Source organism: Taeniopygia guttata, chromosome 2 (assembly GCF_048771995.1).
Source record: "Taeniopygia guttata chromosome 2, bTaeGut7.mat, whole genome shotgun sequence".
In the NCBI taxonomy this organism is placed as follows: Eukaryota; Metazoa; Chordata; class Aves; order Passeriformes; family Estrildidae; genus Taeniopygia; species Taeniopygia guttata.
Genome location: NC_133026.1, coordinates 108,890,047 through 108,908,425, shown reverse-complemented (window position 1 = coordinate 108,908,425; position 18,379 = coordinate 108,890,047). Strand labels below are relative to the sequence as shown.

The following is an 18,379-nucleotide window of genomic DNA, read 5'->3' as shown; positions in this document are numbered from 1 at the left end:
TCAGAGAACTTGTATTCTTAATGGCGTGAAAGCAACAAACTCAGTGCAGTGCTGCTTGAGCTCTACTGGTGCTTCTGCATGTCCCTGAAACAAATGAGTACAAATTCAAATTAACAGTGAATGCTCTTTGTGATGCAGCCTGGTGTACATCTTTTTGTTTTGGCTTACTTGGTTTGTGTGGGACAAGAAGTTTCCATCTGCTGTTTTTTTGTGGATGTTATGCCTTGTTTTTTGTTGTGTTGTCTTTAAAAAATCAGAAGCCCAAACAAACAACTGGCTAAACAAGAGCTAATGTGCTGAGACCTCTTTGAAAATTATGTAAAGGATTAGCCCACCAGTGAGGGAAACAATGGCTCTCAGATAAGAATGCCTCTTATGATTGATCTTTTCTTTCTTTTTTTTTCAAGATAAAAGAATGCTGTGGTACCCAGCCTTGTTTTAACACCTGGTGGTACTGCAAAGCTTACCTTGGAAAGACCTGTGGTGCTCCCACACCCTCATTGCCAAGGAGACTGAAGTGTGTGTGTGATGCCTGCAGTTCACAGCTGCTCACAGGTGCTGGGTGTTTCTGACCTGTGTGTGGTCTCTTCAGGTGTGCTCTCTCATCACTGCTCAGCCTTGAGCTTCCCATTTTTAGATGGGGTCTCCCCCAAGCTCTTGTGCTGAGAGGAGGCCTTGGCTTCATCTGTTACCTTCTGTGGATCTCCCAATAAGATGAAAAGAAATTGAATTAATCTTAAGGTGTTACCTTGTGTGGGAGCTATGTGACTAGCTGTATCTGTTGAAACACAAGTTTGCCTTTCTAGAAACATGACAGCTTTTATTAGTTTGCTAGTGCCAGATTTTGTAGGTTCCTTCTTTTGCCATGAAAAAGCAGCACTGTCATTTATATTTGTGCTAGCAGTGTGACTTCCCTCTGACCCAGAACATCTCTTTGCACAGAGCCATGCAAGTCTGTAATACTTTTTTTTTTTTTAACAAGAGATAGATTATAACTTCATTTCATACTGTCTGGGGTTGTCCTTTTCTTTTCTTGATGGGGTAGGGTAATGTTAAGGTTTATCTTAATGCATGGCTTGTTTGGTCCTCAGCTTGGGAAAGTCCAGGGAAGCTGCATGCCCAGTGAAGCAGATAGTGTGTGACTAGGGCTCCTCAGTGCAATGGGTGCATGGTGAATAAGAACCTCACTTCTTTCTTTTTTCTGGCTTCTGATAGTTTTGCTTTTTCTTAGCTTTTAGTTGCTGCCAGATAAACCTCTTTCCCTCTAACACTCGACACATGCTGACAGTTCTGCCCAATTATTTCACAGCATAGGTGCTCACCTGACCAGCCAGCCACCTCTTTTTCCAGTTAACATGTAATTTCTAGCAAATGTTAGTGCAAACTCAAAGGGGAATAAGGTGGATGTTATTCTTTTGTGTGGCTTGGTAGGTACCGGACTGAACACTCAGTCATGATTTTTAATATTGCTGAGATTTTTCTATGTAATGATATGTAATGTGATTATGGAACATTAGATGGAATAATTAAACTCACCACCTCCTTAACTGACCAAGACAGTCTGGGTGATGCACTTAATTGTACGGCATCTGTTACCTTGCATGCAGATGGTGTTCAGGCTTAATGAAAACACATGGCCCTAAGTCTTGCTGAGTTTTCCCTGGGGTTTTCACAGGCATCTTTTTCATCAGTTATTTCACAAAAGCCATCTTAAGTTTCTTGTGAGCTCCTGGTTCTTTTCTGGAAGCTTCATTCCAGAAAGAGCAGGTTCAGCATGCTTGAGCTGATGTGCAAGGGACAGCCCTAAGCTCACTTTGCAGTCTTCTGTGATGAATGAGATGAGTGGAATGTGTCCACAACCATCTTCCTGGCAGGAGGAAATGGTATCTAGCTCATCTGCTGTGTGTAAACGGAATCTCTTGCATTACTGGAACCTTGCATGTGACGACTTCTCTTTCTCTGAATTACCTTGTTACCTACTATTTTAATGTCTCCAGACGCAAAGCTTGTGCTTTACGGCAGTTATGCAAACTCTTAGCCACAATGACAAAGTATGTGGCATTATAAAGCGTTTATATTCCTGTACATCACTGCCTATTTTTAGCTGCTTAGTTTCTGTGAGTAAGTGAGTCATATTGGTCTGAACATTTTGCAGTGACTTGAATGTTAGTTTTCCCAATATTAGGAAGAGAACTGTAAAAGTTTTGTTGTTGGATTGTTGGTTGGTTCGTTGGTTGGCTCTTTTCATTTGTTTCATGAATTTTATTTAGTGGTTGATGTTGAAAAGTCATTGTTGTCTTTGGCAAGCAGAGTACGTGGGACCTGTGTGAGTTTTCTTTTGTGGACTATAATGGGGTAATAGGAAAAGGCTCTTCTCTGAGTGTTCAGTCACTGGAATAGGCTTTCCATGAAAGTGGTCAGAGCACTAAACCTGTCAGAGTACAAGGAGCATCTTATGATACTTACCCATATGGTTTAGTTTTAGGCAGTCATGTGAGAAATGAGCAGTTGAGCTTGATGATCCTTACAGGTGCCTTCCAATTTGAGATATTCTGTGATCCCAGAGGAAGCAAAGAGGAGACAGGAGTGCTCAGACCCTTCAAAACTGAAGTGGTCTTCAGTTCTTCTCCCAAGGCTTTGGGGGAATTCATAGACATTTTGGAATTCTGAAATGCTAAACTAAATAAAAATGTGTGTGTCTTTAGAAAGTAAGCAGTGGCAACAACTTGCAGAAATGTCTCTTTTCAAAATAAATCACTTTCTTTCTGTGCTGTAGCATAGACATATATAAACTCAGTCCCTGCATGCAATTGATTTCTGTTTTCTCACCGGGTTCTCAAAAAGTACAGGTGAAGACATAATTTAATCTCTGAATTTATAGGTAAAGGTATCCTCTTCCTCCTTCATCAGTCTTGCTTGCTACAGTTGTTAGCTGTTAAATTGAAATTGGAATGTTTACAACGACAGAGCCAAGATTTGCCAAATGCAGATGATCCAGTTTTGGAACTGGAAAGAAATATTAAAGTAGTATTGGTATTTAATGTAGATAATATTTAATAAGCATGGAACTCTTGATTAAGCAATTACAATTTTGTAATGCCTGTATCAACATTTGAATGATTTTCCTATCCTGATCAATGTTTACCCTGCAACTACCCTTCAACAAGCGTGGTATTGGCAATACTGTAGAGGGTTTCAGGAATTGTACAGAAATGGGTCATGCAATTAAAAAATGATAGTGAATCTTATTTGCAATGAACACCTGAAGACCTATTGCAGTGCTGCTTTGGTGGTGCTAAATGAAGTACTCAAATACTGATTGTGGTCAGAGTGCTTGTGGGAGGTCAGCTTGTGTTGGAACATACTGGCTAAGTTTTTAGTTTAGAGGTATGAGGCTTTTAATCTCAGGCAAGTATGGGTGTTGACACTTGATTTAGGGTTTAGAAGCTGCTAGTGAATCGTGGGTGTCTTAATCTCAGGCATTATTATGAATAAACTTGACTCATATTTTGGAAGGAGGTAGGCAACTTGGGGAAAGGTGGGGAATTGCATGTGGTAGTTCATTGCTTCTCTTGACTTTTATTTGGTGGGATAAAAGACCAGCACAAGTATTCGCCTGTAGATCCTTTGTAGTGGTTTAATTATATTGCAGGCATGTGGGGCAGGGAGGAGACGGTGAAAAGATAGAGCAGCTAATCCATACTGGATCATAAGAGACAAAACTGTTACTAAAGATGAGTGGCCTGTGTTCTCTGTTTTGACATGGCGTCTTTTTTTTATGTAAGCAGCAGCCTAGGAGCATGTGGAATAGGTAAGAACCGAGTTGCGTAGCTGGTGAATGTGAGGGCTGCCGAGTTCTCTCCCACACAGCTAAAATGTGATTAATGAAAGGCTTGCACAACTTGTGCCACTGCGGCAGGGGGAAATCAGATTGAATGTGTGTGGCTGTTTTGCAAGGAATGGTTGGCTGAGAAAGGTGTAAAGGGATAACTAAGCCTGGGCTGGGTTGGGCTGGGACAGGAGTCATCGAGCAAGGGTTAGAGGGGTCTCCAGCCTGGAAGGTCCTCCCCTTCAGAAAGAAAGCACTTTATAATCAGTGAGCAATTCTTATGGGGAGACAGAGTAGAAGAAAAGGGAAGAAAGAAGTGAGTTGCTTTGTTGTCCTCAGTCACGTTTTCCTTGCGTAGCTTGGAGACCATGGTTAGCCAGGTGTTTTTGAGAGTCCTGTAATCCCTTGGTGACAAGGAGCCTCTTCCTATAAAGCAAACTCCAGGAATCTGTCTCACCAATGGTTAAGAAAGATCAGGGCTTGGTAAGGACAGACCTGCCCTTTGTTAAGGAGCCAAGGGGAGTGTCAACTCCCTGTCACATCTGCTTCACCTTGTTTCCTCCAGGCTCCTGTGGCAAAGCACAAAATTCATTTCCGATGTAATCAGTTGTTGCAGCAAATAATTGGTGTAATGAGAATTGTGGTTTCCAAGGTTCTGTTTAAAAAAATACAGCTACTTCCAGCTGCAGACTCAGTTACGTACTCACTCTTGAGCCTGCCTTACTAATCTCTTTTTACACTCACCTGTCCCACCCAGTTTTAGTGGAGCAACCACTTAAACAGATCGCAGCATGTGAGCCATGGCTGGAAGCACCTCTTCATAATGGGTGTCTTTATTTTCCTGAGAATATCTTCCTCAGATTCTTTGAGGGTGACCCATACTATAATTATTTTCCTGCAATCCTGGATGTTGAATCCAACCTCCCTTTAGATAATATTCTGAAATTATACCTACAGATTGCAAGGCAGAAAATATGTATACAAGAAATGCTTTGTGTTTTATTCCAAATTTGTTCACCACTGTCAGTGAAACTAGTAAAATACTAGGTCTTCCCTTAGGTATCATTGGTTGGATTTTGTTGTGGGACAGAAAAATTGCTTGTTGCCACAGATTATAGGAAGCATGAGTATAGCTCTCAAAATTGAAACATTAGTTACAAATAACACCATTTATTATTATTATTACTGTTACTGTTGTTATTATTATTGTGCTTTCCCTCAAAATCAAAAGCTTTGCAGCGAGCTGAAGGTAATTTTTATACATATTACAGGTTGCCGTGTGAGCAGAAAATAGGAGATACTCTAGGTCTGATAATTTGCTAAAACTTCGCAGATGCGTAATTCCTTCAGCAAATATATCTGAATCTCTCTCAAGATAGGGGTGGGAAAAAAGTTCCCTGGTGCTTGATGGTAATTTTACCACTTTTCTGTAGGCTTTACAATATCACTTATCCCAGTGTGCTGTGGGTGGAGGGGTGGTGCTTCCCAGGGATCAGGAACTGGTATTAAGCTTGCTTGTCTGGGCCGCCAAGGGATGTGGTCCAAGGGACACCTGGAAACCAGTTCATGAAATGGCCTGTTTACCTGGAAGCTACTTTCTGTGGAAAAGAAGGAAACCTAGAAATGTACTTTCATAGGAGCAAGAATAACTGGTACAAAGGAGTTTTGTATACCTTCTGACTTCCTAATTTTTTTTTTTTGTTTGTTTCTCCTCTACACTCCCATCATAGTAGTTTACCCATGGTTATAAGTTAAAAACACAAATGGGCAAAGCGGGAATATTGTAAGGTTTAACAGGCTACGGAACAACAGACCCATGGAAGTACATCTGTTGGGCTCTGCAGGTTTGGCCATGCCTCTCCCTTGTTTAGCAAGATCTGAGTTTCTGGAGGAAACAAGCAGAGTCCTGTGACACCAAAGGGTGTCAGAGCAGATGGTCGTAATGCTCTCTTCTGATTTAAAATCTTAACAATTCTCACACAGACCAGTTGCTCTGTTTAAAATCGTGTAGGAGGGTGCTTTCTGATAGAATGGGAGCATGAAATCAGGCAGGAATGGGCTATGTAGAAGCTGTTGCCTACGGTGGAAGAGTGCCTGTTGTGGGCAGAAAAAAAGCTCAGTGGGAAGTAGCTCTCCTCTGCAGAGATTGAACAGAGGAAATGTCTGCTGCCCCAGCCTGAGGAAATTCTCATTCTTCCACTAAATTTTAGGAATATCAGGACAATGTGGAGAAAGTTCAGTTTGTTGTAGTAGCTGAAGGGATGGGTTTTGTCCAAACTTGATTCTGGGGCTAAACTATTTGCGTTATTTTTGGCTGTAACTGCAGAGGGCTGGTGGGAGAGAAGGAAAATGAAATTTAGTTTCATTATTCTTGGACCGTGTTTAGTGTCTACCGAGTGCTCGTGAAAGTCCAAGTGACTGCTTCAAAGACGCCTGGAGAAAGGCTGGTTTTTGTGTGCTTAATGCAGAAGTGTACTGAGCAGGACTGCAGGTGTGTAAGAGCAGTTCTGTGATGATGCACAGAGCAGTTTCCTGCTCTGTGAAATTTTGTTCATATTTCATATCACGCTTGAGATGTGTAGCTGGCACTTTAAGTGGTCTGTCTAATATGGCTCTTGCAGTTGCTGGAAAACCTAGCAAAGCACTCTAGACCTGATCACACACTGCAAACTGTAGAACAGGGTAGGATACTCTGCAGAAATGCAAAGTTGTGAGGGGCAAGGGAAGAAAGGAGAGCTGGATCTTTGGCTGTGTTTAGGATGGGTTTGACAGACACCAGAGTAGAAGAATACGAGAGATTGCCTTAGGAAGGTGAGCGACACGTTGTCTGGGTAGGCTTCTGGTTGAATTTCAGTCTGAGACAGGACTTAGATGTTTGTGAATTTTTTTCTTAATATTTATTTATTAATTTCTCTTCCTTAAGTGATAGGATTAAGTTTATAGACATCTGAATGGCTAATTAAGCAGTGGCTTGCAAAGGGATAGAATGACAAAGATGAAATCTCTGGATCTGAAAGTGTGATATCCAGTTATAACTGTATGCTAGTGTGATGCTTCTGTTTTAAAATATGAAAATGTGTTGGAGTTTTTTTCCCCTTTATTTAAAAGCTAAAGGACCTCTTGGGTATATGTATCAAGTGAGATAGGCAGACCGAAATAGAAATATGAAACATGTGTTTATGCAGAAAGTTGAAAAAGGAGCCCCAGAGCCGCTACTCAATAATCTGGATTGCATCTCTGTGATATTGTATGCATGCACTGAGGTACTTTGCTTCATGTTTGTTTTCTGGAAGGTAAGGTATTTAAGTTGTAAAAGTGAATACTGGAAAGACTTGAAATTTGCTTAATTGAATTTTTAATTATCAAAAAGTCTGGGAAAAAATAAACACCAATAAGAATAAAATGTTTGTTGTGATGCTTTCCTAATTCATCATGCAATAAGTGTGGTTTGTTTTATTTTTAAAAAAAAACCTACATCTGTTTTACAGGAGAAACTATAGAAGGTCTTCGGGAGAGCGATTATCTTCTGATTCATTCGTGTCGGCAGTGGACAACAATTACAGCTCACAGTCTGGAGGAGGGTCACTACGTCATAGGGCCAAAGATAGAAATCCCTGTACATTATGCAGGTAAAGCTAATGTTGACCTGAAATGCAAATTCAAAAATAATGAATCGCCTGCCACTTATACTGATCATTATATTTGAGAGTGTGAAGCTAAGCCTCTCATGCCATGGTCTGTGAGTTAACTTTTTAGTAATGTTACAGAGCAAGAGATACTTACTTGCAGGGTGGATAAATAGATGTATTTCATTGAGCAACACATTGACAGAACACCTAGCTGTGTAGAGGAATTGATTTCAATTTGAGCATAATGAGTTGCCAGCACTTCTCATGTGTGAATGTGGAGACACAAGTGTGAAAGTTTGAAATTGCCTTGAAATGTTTGGTCAAAGTTGGAATAGATTTTATATTCAAGCTGGGGGGGGGATTTTCTGATGTTGCCATGTTTAACACCAGGGACTCTTCATAATATTACTGCAGTTTTAAGCTAATGCTCCTCAGTAGTGCCTTGTCTATGCCTTCTTGAGTGATAGAGTGATACTGTTGTTCCAAGTAGCTATAATCCATCTAATCCATATTTATTTTATGATTTCAAATTATTTTTACTTTGCTAGGAAATTATTTTTAATACTTTTTCCTGCTGTTTAGTGTTCCTATTCACAAACTGAACAGAACAATACAATGAGAGTGGGAAGTGCTTATCTTACAGGAGTAGATAGAAAACTTTTCAAAGCTGGAAAGTGTGAACTGAAAGAGCCATGGCTACAAAATAAAGATGCGGGCTTAGTGTTTTAATTAGTCTTCTGTATAAACAGTTATCAATTGAATAATGTGCTTGGCTCTGCTACAGTCTCCTTTAAAACATTGTGCACTGAGGGTGTGCTGACTTGGACAAGACCTGGCTGAATTGCTTTGTGTCAGTCACACCAGTGCGGCAGCTGCAGCGATGCACCCTATTCCAGTGATGAAAATTACACCACTTGCCTTCTTAGGTACTGTTTCTCCATGGAGTTCACCGCTGGAATGTTACTCTTTCTAAGATATGTTTAAAAGCTGTGGTCTGATGGCATATAGTGTCATCATTTATGTAGTTTTAAAACTCTGTGACGTTAAGTTTCTTAGGATAAATATTTTCTAGTGTTTATCTTAGTAATGCAGATTTTTTTTTTTTTTTTTTTTTTTTTATTACACCTCCTGGCTGCATAAGCTCCAGTGGTGTGGACAGATAAACACTATACTTCCTTTGAACTGAATGTCATGTTTAAAATCCTTACAGTGATTCCTGGAAGGAGAACGGAAAATAAAATGGTTAATGGCATAAAAGATCTTAAGGGATTTACTGAAGTCTCGGTTTGGTTCTTTATTTTTAAAGTTAACAAAGACATGCTAAGTAGTGTTTCCTGACTCTTCATGTTTCCATTCATTCATATCTTAAATTTACACAGACACCAGCAAAATAAAATTCTATCCCCTGAGATACTGCAAAAGTATCAGTGTGCTTTTCTTCCTGGCTTGTGTTAATGCAGGAAAAGAGGGTGTGTTTAGTTAGCAAAATACATTTTGCTGTCAAAGAAAGTTCCCTACCACAAAACCCTTATTAATGAGATGAGAATACCTGAAAGTTCAGAAGCTTCCACCTAGCAATGACACTTACTGAACATGAGATGAGCCAAAGGAACTTCACAAAAATGGTCTGTGCTAACTTGCAGAACCAGAGCATGTCTGATGGGTTTGCCTCCATGTAAGGAGGGATGAATCTACACACGTGAAGAGTTAGTTAGCAAAGCACTGCAGTTTGGCACTTGGATGCTAACATCTAAATACTTTAGAGGTGTCTTCCATACCCTAAGGATTAACTTGTGCTGCTGTGGAGCACCATACAGAGGTCTGTGAGCTAGCACTGAGTGGGCTGTCAGTGCTGCCCTGTGCAGTGCCTCATGTTCTCTGCTCTTGGGATCGAGAACCCCCTGCTGGAGAGGCCAAGTTTAATGGAGCTGCCTAAACCAGCTTGCTGGGCTGGGTGCTGACCTGGATTATAGGACTGATTTTTGCATGGTTAAACTTTAAACTTCTGTCAGCTAAAATGTACTACCTACCAGAATGACCCTTGGAGATGGAATATAAAAGTTCATTGAAATGACTTTCAAGGTTTGTTTGAGCTTTAATAGAGTACCTTTTTTTTGTTCTTTAACCCTAGAAGAATTTCAATGTCACAAATTGCAACATGATTTTCATTGTAACAGTTGAGCAGGAAGAGACACTGAAACTGATTTTATTTTCCTGAGATTATAGTTTAAGTACCACAAAGTCATCACTCATATATATATATAACTATGACCATAAAGTAAATCTTATTTTGGTACTTGCTAAATCAGGTTGTGATACACTTATTAAACAATACAATAAAACAAATACAATAAAGCCCTACTAAAGAAGGGGAATGCTGTATTTTACATATAAGTGGTATTTTATTATCAGAACCTGAGTTGTGCAGTCTTGCTGGTGGTGCTTTCCCTACTATGAAAGTGCTGCCCTGGTTGTTTCGTTTGGTGGTGGCAGACATGATAAATTTTTGGGGTTAAAGATCATATATGACAGCTGTTAGTGTAACCATTGTCTCTTGAATATTCTCTCCAGTCTGCTTCTCTTTAGAGTAAAAATTAAAATTAATGTAGCATCAAGTTAAATTTTTATTTAATTAAAACCAAATAGCTAATATGTTTCTGTCACTTAAAACAATAGAAGTTTTCCCATGCATATGGAATGGAGAGCATATCAAAATAATGTCCTGATAGTGCCCCATCTTGGCCTGAAAGAATGGGTTTCACTGGAGTCTGAGGTAAACCATCACAGCAGATGGACATTCCTTTGGTGACATTTGCTTTCTTCAGGTACACAATTCACACTTGATACTTACAGGAAGGTCTTATCAGCTCTCTCTCTGAACTAGTTATGTTTTGTTCCTGGTACTCTGATATCCTTAATTTCTACTCTAAAAGCAAGTGTGTGTTACCAATACCCTCCAGCTGATGTTAGATATTACTGTTACGTCTTGCTTAGTCAGCACAGTAACCTTTAGCTTGCTAATTGTCTCCCCTGGTAGCCTCTGGAAAATACTGTTTTATGATCTCAGTTTGGAAGATACAGGGCCTGTTGGTGTTACACTTTGCTGTGCTGAATTACACTTTGCTGTGCTGCTGCTTGCCAAGAAGGATACTTTTCATTCTTCTGCAGAAGTTCTGCATAGGAAGATGTGTCCCAGGACATGCTGGTGACCACATCTGTGACATAGTCTGTGATAACTGAAAGGCACTGAGACACTCTCTCAGGGTTTAATACTGTGGCTCTTGGGTGTTGTCTGATTCTTCTTACTTTACTTTCCAGGACTCTACAGCTCAAAACTATCTTTCTGAGGATTCTGAGGTTTGTGTGTTTGTGTTTCTGAGGATTCATCAGCTCAAGCCACAGAGGTGTTCTGCTCTGACTGTGAATGGCTTGGGTTCAGTCTGTTGTACATGCCTCTGCTACCTGGCCATAGTTGTTTGTGTGCAGATTATTGATGTGAAAGTGGATGTTCAAGTTGGACGTGGTTGCTTAAAACCTGCTGCACAGGAAAAGTGGCACAGAAGGCTATGGAGTGTGTGCATACCCCACCTACACAGTGTAGTCTTCTCTTTCAAAGGCCATGCTAGTGTTGGTGAGTGCATGCAATGAAAGAAAAAAAGTACTTTGGGATGAATTGGCAGTATCCAGGTAATTTTTCCTCAAATACTCAGTCCCATGTTTAATCAAATCATAATAGGACTTTTAATGTTGTTTTTTTTCAGGGCCTTATTATCTCTCTTGTTGCAACTGATTGTTCATTTTTTCAACTGTTTGGTTTTTTCCATTCTGAGAGGAAAGCTGTTGCTTTGAGATGATATTTTAAAAAAAGACCAAACACACAAATGTAAGACTGTAGTCTTCTACTCAGTTTTGCCCAGAGTTTGGAGGGAATGGCTCTTTCGTCTCTGCTTCCATCTGTGTGCACACAGGAGGCAACTAATAACAAAAATATTTCTATAAAGATATTAGAAAGTAACACCCTATTCCAGGGTGTGCCACACTCTAACACATCTGGGATGTTGAAAATACTGTGAGCTCACACCTCCCTACCACAGACTGAAGGTGTGCAGTTGCTTATACAGGGTAATGACTGGTTCCCTACTCTGGTTGCTTACCTAAGTATGCTGATAGCTTTCTTAATGTCTTTTAAATGAGGAAATATAAAACCTTGTAATGTGAACCTTCCACAGGTGGGGTGTTGGATAAAAGTGAGTCAGAAGGCCCTTCTCTGGTGTTGGAACTGGTGTACAACACCCCACTGGAACCTGTTTCTGCGGGTTTGATTTGTTAATCACGGAGCAGGGCCTGCTCCTCCCCGTGTCCTGCTAACACAGAGGAAGACGCTCTCTGCAAGTCTTCTCAGGAGTGAACTTGCCTTGGCAACAGGAGAGCAGGACAGCTCCCTGAGATTTGGCAACATGCAGCTGCAGAAGTTCTCTCTCAGGTCCAAAGGCATGGCTGCCTCCAAGGCACAGCTTGGCCATTCCTATAGGCTTATTGCTATCCACTCTGGAAGAGCCATCCCTTGGACACTGAGGAATGAGAGTATGTCTCAGTTGTCTTGAGGTGATGACAGTGACAGCAGCTGCTGTTCCTCATTAGCCATCCTGAACCTGTTTCATCCTGGTTTAGGAGGTCTGGAAGAGCTCAGATTTTTCCTTCAGTGATGCTGTGGTCTCTTGGATGTTTATAATATGTTGGGTCTTCTGTAAGTTTACTGTAGAGTTCTCTTCCTGGCCCTTGGGAGAAGAGCGAACATTAGACTGGCACGCATCCTTTGCTTGTCAGCGTTATGGTTTCTGTTGCCAGCTTGTGTTACTTTGGGGACAGAGCCTGCTTAAGTTCAGTTCAGACTCTCCACTCCCTCAGATGCAATTTAATACTGTCTGCTGCTCAAGGAAAGTGGTGCTGGACAAAGAGTGCTTTGTCCGGAGCTTTGCCTCCCTTGGAAGAGCGGGTGGTGCCAGGGAAAGCTATGCCTGTTCTTCTGAGTGAGCTGAGCAGCGCAGCTCCGATGGGGTAATTTTAAGTTCAAAGAGGTGGGTGAGATCTAAGGCAGGGAGGGACACTGCCTTAGAGAGAGAACTGAGTAAAGAATTTAGGTGAGTACTTTCTAGCCAACAGGCACACCACTCCCTGATATGAAATGTTTTGCACTTTAATTTGTGTTATGCTTTGAACTTGACCTGGCACTGAGCTATCACACAGTTCTCCTGAGGCTTTTGTGCTCTACAGCTGAATATCACTTTCTAGGGAGCAGGGCCCAAATGCAATGCTCCTGAGAGAGGCAAGTGGCCATATGTATGTGGGCTGGTAAATGATTAATGAATGGATATCTTCTTCCTCAGAAGAAAACCAAGAAAACAACCTACCCATACATTTAATCCCCCCAGTACTCAAGTTTTGTTTAGTTTTTACTTTTTTTTTTCCTAAAGAGTTGTGCATCTGCAAAGCAATCGGAGATTTGAAAACTTTTCACAAATACTTATAAAAGAAAGCATTGCCACCAGCATATAGCCTTCATGCTTTTAAAAGAAAACTATAACTTCTGTAGTTCTGAATTCTTGTCTGTGTGAAGTTTCTTGAGAACAAGAACCTTTCTCTCCCCATAGGCATGTAAAAGAAAGTGTACTGAGTATTCATTTAAAAGTCTGATGGTAGAGTAGTGCCTGAATATTGCACAGAGAGAGAGCATTCATTTTATTGAACCATTTGTGCCTCTTCAACTCTGAGATCAGTAATGTCTGTAACACTTGTAATTGCCTATACAGCATCATTACATGCTTTTCTGGAAATATTTATGCTTTAAAATATATTTATTGATGTGATTTTATTTTGTTGCTACCTCATTTTCCCCACACAGACTTTTTTTTTTTTTTTTTTTTATTATAGGAAATCACAGCTTTGTAGTCTGGAAATTCTTCATATTCCCAACTTCTCAAACCTATCACCTTGAAAAACTGGATGAACTCATCCTATATACAAGCAAATATCCATATTCATCTTCTTTTTTTTTTCCTCAAAGAGTTACCTTCAAATTGTCAGACTTTCCCATGGTCCTGTCTGTTATTTCACTTTCTGTGCCCATTTAAATTTTGGCAAACAGTTCTCCATTGATCTACAGTGCAATATCAAATTGCAGAATCAAAATGCAGTCAATGAGATTGCTGGCAAAAATTGCTTATTTCTTTAGCATCTCTGGGTGCACTTGTTCTTCCTGTTCTTTCATCTCCCCTTGTTAGCCAGTCTGGCAAAGTAGCAGCTTTTTATCTCATTTTAATGAAATATTCCCCTTTTGTCAGATCACCTGTGTTGGAGACTCTTGTCTACTTTGCATTTTGTTTTATAACTGCTAAGGAAAGTATACATATGTCTTGTCTTTTTTTTTTTTTTTCTGTTTCTTTCTTTGTGTATATACAACCTTATGTCTATGAGATATTCCTGGTATCCACTAGAGAACTTGTAGAATTTGCTTGATGTTCAGTTTGATGGGTGGATATATCAAAGTTTGCATCCAGCTTTTTAATGATACCACATTCAACACTCTTTTCGTTCCAATTTACCTTTCAGATAGGGCAGACAGCAAAACTGGAACTACTATAAGAATCTGCAGTCCTCAAAGACGGTTGCTCTTTGATGTAATGAAAAAAGTGGGATTAATTCACAGGGTAGTAATATTCCAAGCAATGGAGGAAAAGCCTGTGTCCCAGAAGTTCATGGAATGAAATGGAGTTTACATTTTCTCTCTTTCTTTCTAACCTGTAGTAAGAGTCTATGGTTTGTAAGCACCAGTTGTACTCTAAAATATGCTTGGTGCCTTAAAGGGACCAAAAGCTTGTGATGACTGATATTTTTCAATCCTATTGCAGTGAGGTGCTAGGTGGGAAGAGGTATATACTTTTAGATACAGCTGTCTTGCTCTCTTGCTCTCCTCTACCTTGAGTTCAGCACAAGTATAATCTTATCCTTTTTTTAAAAAGAAAAACCCTAAGTTTTTCCTCAGCATTGAACTTTGTGTTTTATTCGTGAGAAGGGAGGTAGGAAGAGAGAGGGAAAACTTGCAGCTTTTACAACTGATGACTCCTAATATCACATATTCATCTCAGACTTGCACAGTTCTTGGCTGTTACTCAAAGTCTGCAAACTTGAAACTTGCTGAAATTCAGCTGTGACCTTACAAGTGTTCATTGTAAGGTGGTTGGTGGGGATTTTTGTTTCGTTCTGTTTTCTTGTTTCAGATCTCCATGAGCAGCAAAAAAAAGCCAATTGGAGGGAAAATGTTCTAGAGGCTTGTTCAAAAGAAATTAACTGGAGAGGATGACTTTTTGAAAGCTTGAAATTGAGGGAAGGGTAGAATAGCAGCCAGGAAACTGGTTCCCAGAAGACTGGGAGATGGCCTGGATCACACAGGATTTGCTTGGCATTGCTTGAATTACTTTGCCTTAGCTCTTGGCTGGTACAGTGGAGTGCTGGGCTCATTTGCATGATGCTGGAAAGACTTAAGTGCTTGGGAAAGGGTCTTAAAAGCTGCCTAACTTAACCACTGGGAAGCTGAGAGTAAAAAGCTGATCCCCACTGGGAATCTGAGGTTTATTCAGCGCTGCGCTCGAGGTTCTAGTCTGATCCCACATTTCTATCGATTTGAAGATACCCAAAGCACTAGCTAAAAGAAAATTGGAAATGTGGCTCCTGAGTTCCCAAGAGATAGCTGTTCTCCTCTTTCATGAGGTCTAACTTCAGAATTCAGAAGGGGGGAATTGCATGAGCACTACAGTTTACCCAGCTGTTGAGCTCCTGCCAGCAGGGTTGGGGCAGGGAAACAGTTCCTGTTTCTAGGCACTGAGGAAGGCATGAATATAGTGAGAAGCTCCTTCAACCCTTGCCTACCCCAACAGGCCTATAGAAAACCATACAGTTAAAAGTCTTTAAGGATAGTTAGTGAGCTCAAAGAGGGTTTCTTAGTCTATACTCTGTCATTACAATCTGGAACTTCACACCAGTTTTCCTAAAGTAGGAATTTTACAGTTTTAATACCACCCATCTGGCTTTGAAGTTATCCCTTAATGCGGTAAAGAATGAAAATAAGGGAGTTGTAAAGGCTATGTTTAACCAGTTTAAAAATATGCTTTCTCTTCTGTGCAAACTTGGGGGAAGAATTTTTATTAAATTCTGACAAATGGGGTATTTTGAGTTGATGGTTCATATGGGAAATGATGCCTTTTGTTAATCTCTTACATAAGGCTGTGTGAATTGTTGTTTTTACAGAGTACACGTGCAGAAGAAAGCAAGCACATGTAACTGCTCGGAATGAAGCTATCCCATGAACTGTTATCTGGATAACAGTTCATGCTAGTAGTGGATGAAGACTCTTGCAAAGAAGTAAAGCCCTTAATGCTTGGGGAATTTGGTTACGGACTACTGCACATTTCATTTGGTTGATTCTTCTGCTTTTGGTTTCACTTTGTTTCAAGTTCATCCCCACTTTTTCCTTTACTGATGACTTGTTACATGGACTAAATCTGTATGGGAATTTGTGAGAGAAGAAATTGCCATGAGCATTCTATAATTAGTCTATGAAATCTCTTTCAGACAGACTGTCCCTTTTCCTTCTGGGGGCCAGAGGGGGAACTGTTACAACTAAGCTAACATGGCAAACGAGCAAGGCAAAAATCGTTTCTGTCTTTCCCTTCTGTAAATACAGAACCCAGCTGGCAGGAATGTAGAGCAGGAATTTTGATAGGTCATGTGTGTTTAGGGAGGGAGCTGCAGAGAAATCTTGTCTCACAGGGTGACGTCGTCCTGTGAATTTTTGGATGCCCAAACAGAGGATTTTTTTTTCCCCCTGCTGGAGCCAGTATTTGCTGCTGGAAACAACTGATAGGAAGTTTGTAGGAATTCTTCAGTCAGCATCCTCCCTATGGAAACCAGCACACTACACGTCTGGGAACGAAAGCCAGTCACGTCAATGCTGCCAATTAAAACAGCTGACATCATTGATGTCCTAAGCTTTGACTGAGCTACTGTGCCAATAGGAAAATAAACCCATGCTATTTAAGTAATGTATAACTGTTTATATGGAGAATGTAATTTGTGTGATTAATTTAGCCACAGTGATTCTGCTGTGTCAGGGAAAGGCACTTCTGTGAGCTTTGAAATTTAAAGAAGTGGAAAAACTGGCGTTTTACTCCATCATGGGCTGTTGTGCAGAGATTTTCTGTTCTCAGTTGGCAGAGATGAACTTGTTTCAGTGGCAGGGAGGGAAGGGAAGCTATTAACACTAATAGCAAAGGTGACCATTATTACCTGCATAGGAGGAACATGGGTATTTAAATTCTTGCTCTGAAGGACCTGTGCAACAGAGAGAAACTGAAAGCCTGTACTTACTTTCTTGCAACTTTATGTACAGATATGAAGCTCTGTCTTCCATTCATCCCCTTTACTGCAATTGAGCCTCAACTCTTCTGTTGAGCCCAAGTGTGCAGTTTGGCTCCAAACCTGGATGGAGCAGAGGCAAAAAAAGGAATTCATTGTACCTGTAAGAGGCCTTTCATAAATGTCCTCAAACTAGGAACACCAGGCTGCTGAGCCACCTGTCACAAAATCTACAACACTGACAGATGTTACTGTCATCTTGGATGGTTGATAGCCTATGTAGAGTTAAGAAAGACCTTTCAAATCAATGTGTTAAGGTTATGTTTTTTAGGGGAGGCACTTTGACATCACACTCTTTAAATATTTGTCACCAGTTCAACCTTTCTGGTTCATCTCACATGAATTCTATATTGCAGTGGACTGGGAATATCCAGCCAAGGCTGGCTGGCTGCATTTGAGTGGCTGAAATAACTCAAACCAGCTGCATCTGTTCCCTGCTGCCTTGTTTCATGGCAATCACCTGATCCTTCTTTTGCTGTGTGTGGACCAGCTCATCATGTGAAAGGTCCCGTTTTTGTTATGATGGCTGCACATGTGCTCAAAAAGGAAGAGTGATGTGTGAGTAGGATGCAAGATCCCATCTGAGAGTCTTCATCAAAATGATGGGAAGTGCATTTGTTGTGTTCTGCCAGAATAATTGTTTTGTGTATTTTATTTAGTTTTTTAAACAATTTATAATTTTATAATTTTTTTGAGCAAGTGTGAGGTGTGTGTCTGTAGAGGAGAAAGCATTCAGAAAACGTACAGACTTTTTCTGGGAAAGATGTCTCTGATAAAATGCTGCATGGGATTCTGCATTTCCAGACCCCAAAAGTAAAGTCTGTGTAGGCCAAGTAGGATCACTGTGGAGCTTGATGGGAAAAGGGAAACAGGTGAGATAGATGGGCAAGGTAACTTGAACAATCCAGTTTTTTAGCTACTATGTCTCTGCTAAATTAATTACATGGGCTCAAAGTATGTGGGAGAATTAAGACATTGGCTACAGAAATGGCATTGCCAAAAATAGAAGAAAAACAAACTAGTGCTGCATTAGATTTTGTAGATATAAATTGAGAGATTCTTGCAAATGTAGCTTAGAAACCCAGAACCAGCTGCTGGGAAGGATGTGTCCCTCAGAGTCAGTATAGGAGAAGAGCTAAAGTATGTCCTGGGGTGTGGGATGAGAAATCCTCTGAGTAGGAATGAAGTTGCTGTATGATACTAAATCAGCCTTAGGCTTCACTAGACATTGTGGGACATTGGATGAGGGAAATGGTCAGTACTTGTAACTGTTCATGGTATCAGATTTTTTCTGTGCAGTGCTGTTGAGCTATCCAAGAGGAGAGTTGCTATAGAAACATAACACGTGAATTTAGACAAACTTTCTAAATAAAATCAACAGAAAACTTGAATTTGAGTTCAGACTGGTAGTGTCTTAAAACAGAATGTAAATAGAAGAGAGTAACATTTA

General features: G+C 40.4%; 2 protein-coding genes across 5 annotated transcripts in view; both read left to right on the top strand.

The window, feature by feature from the left end:
- LOC101234096 (ras-related protein Rab-10) overlaps nt 1-7,437 on the top strand; it is a 60,098-nt gene extending 52,661 nt beyond the window's left edge. Inside the window, exon 6 of the mRNA XM_072924597.1 lies at nt 7,318-7,437. Within this exon, the coding sequence (XP_072780698.1) occupies nt 7,318-7,329 (12 nt within the window). The 3' untranslated portion in view covers nt 7,330-7,437. The remainder of the gene's footprint in view (nt 1-7,317) is intronic.
- Nucleotides 1-18,379, top strand: part of GAREM1 (GRB2 associated regulator of MAPK1 subtype 1) — a 102,093-nt gene that overhangs the window by 15,691 nt on the left and 68,023 nt on the right. For 2 of the 4 annotated variants that reach the window (XM_030266139.4, XM_072924594.1), the window contains exon 2: nt 7,318-7,458. The exons of 1 other annotated variant lie outside the window; for it this stretch is intronic. In XM_030266139.4, coding sequence (XP_030121999.3) covers nt 7,318-7,458 — 141 coding nt within the window. Of the gene's footprint in view, nt 1-7,317; nt 7,459-18,379 lie in introns of those variants that run through there. One more of the 4 variants, XM_072924596.1, reaches the window with a different exon arrangement.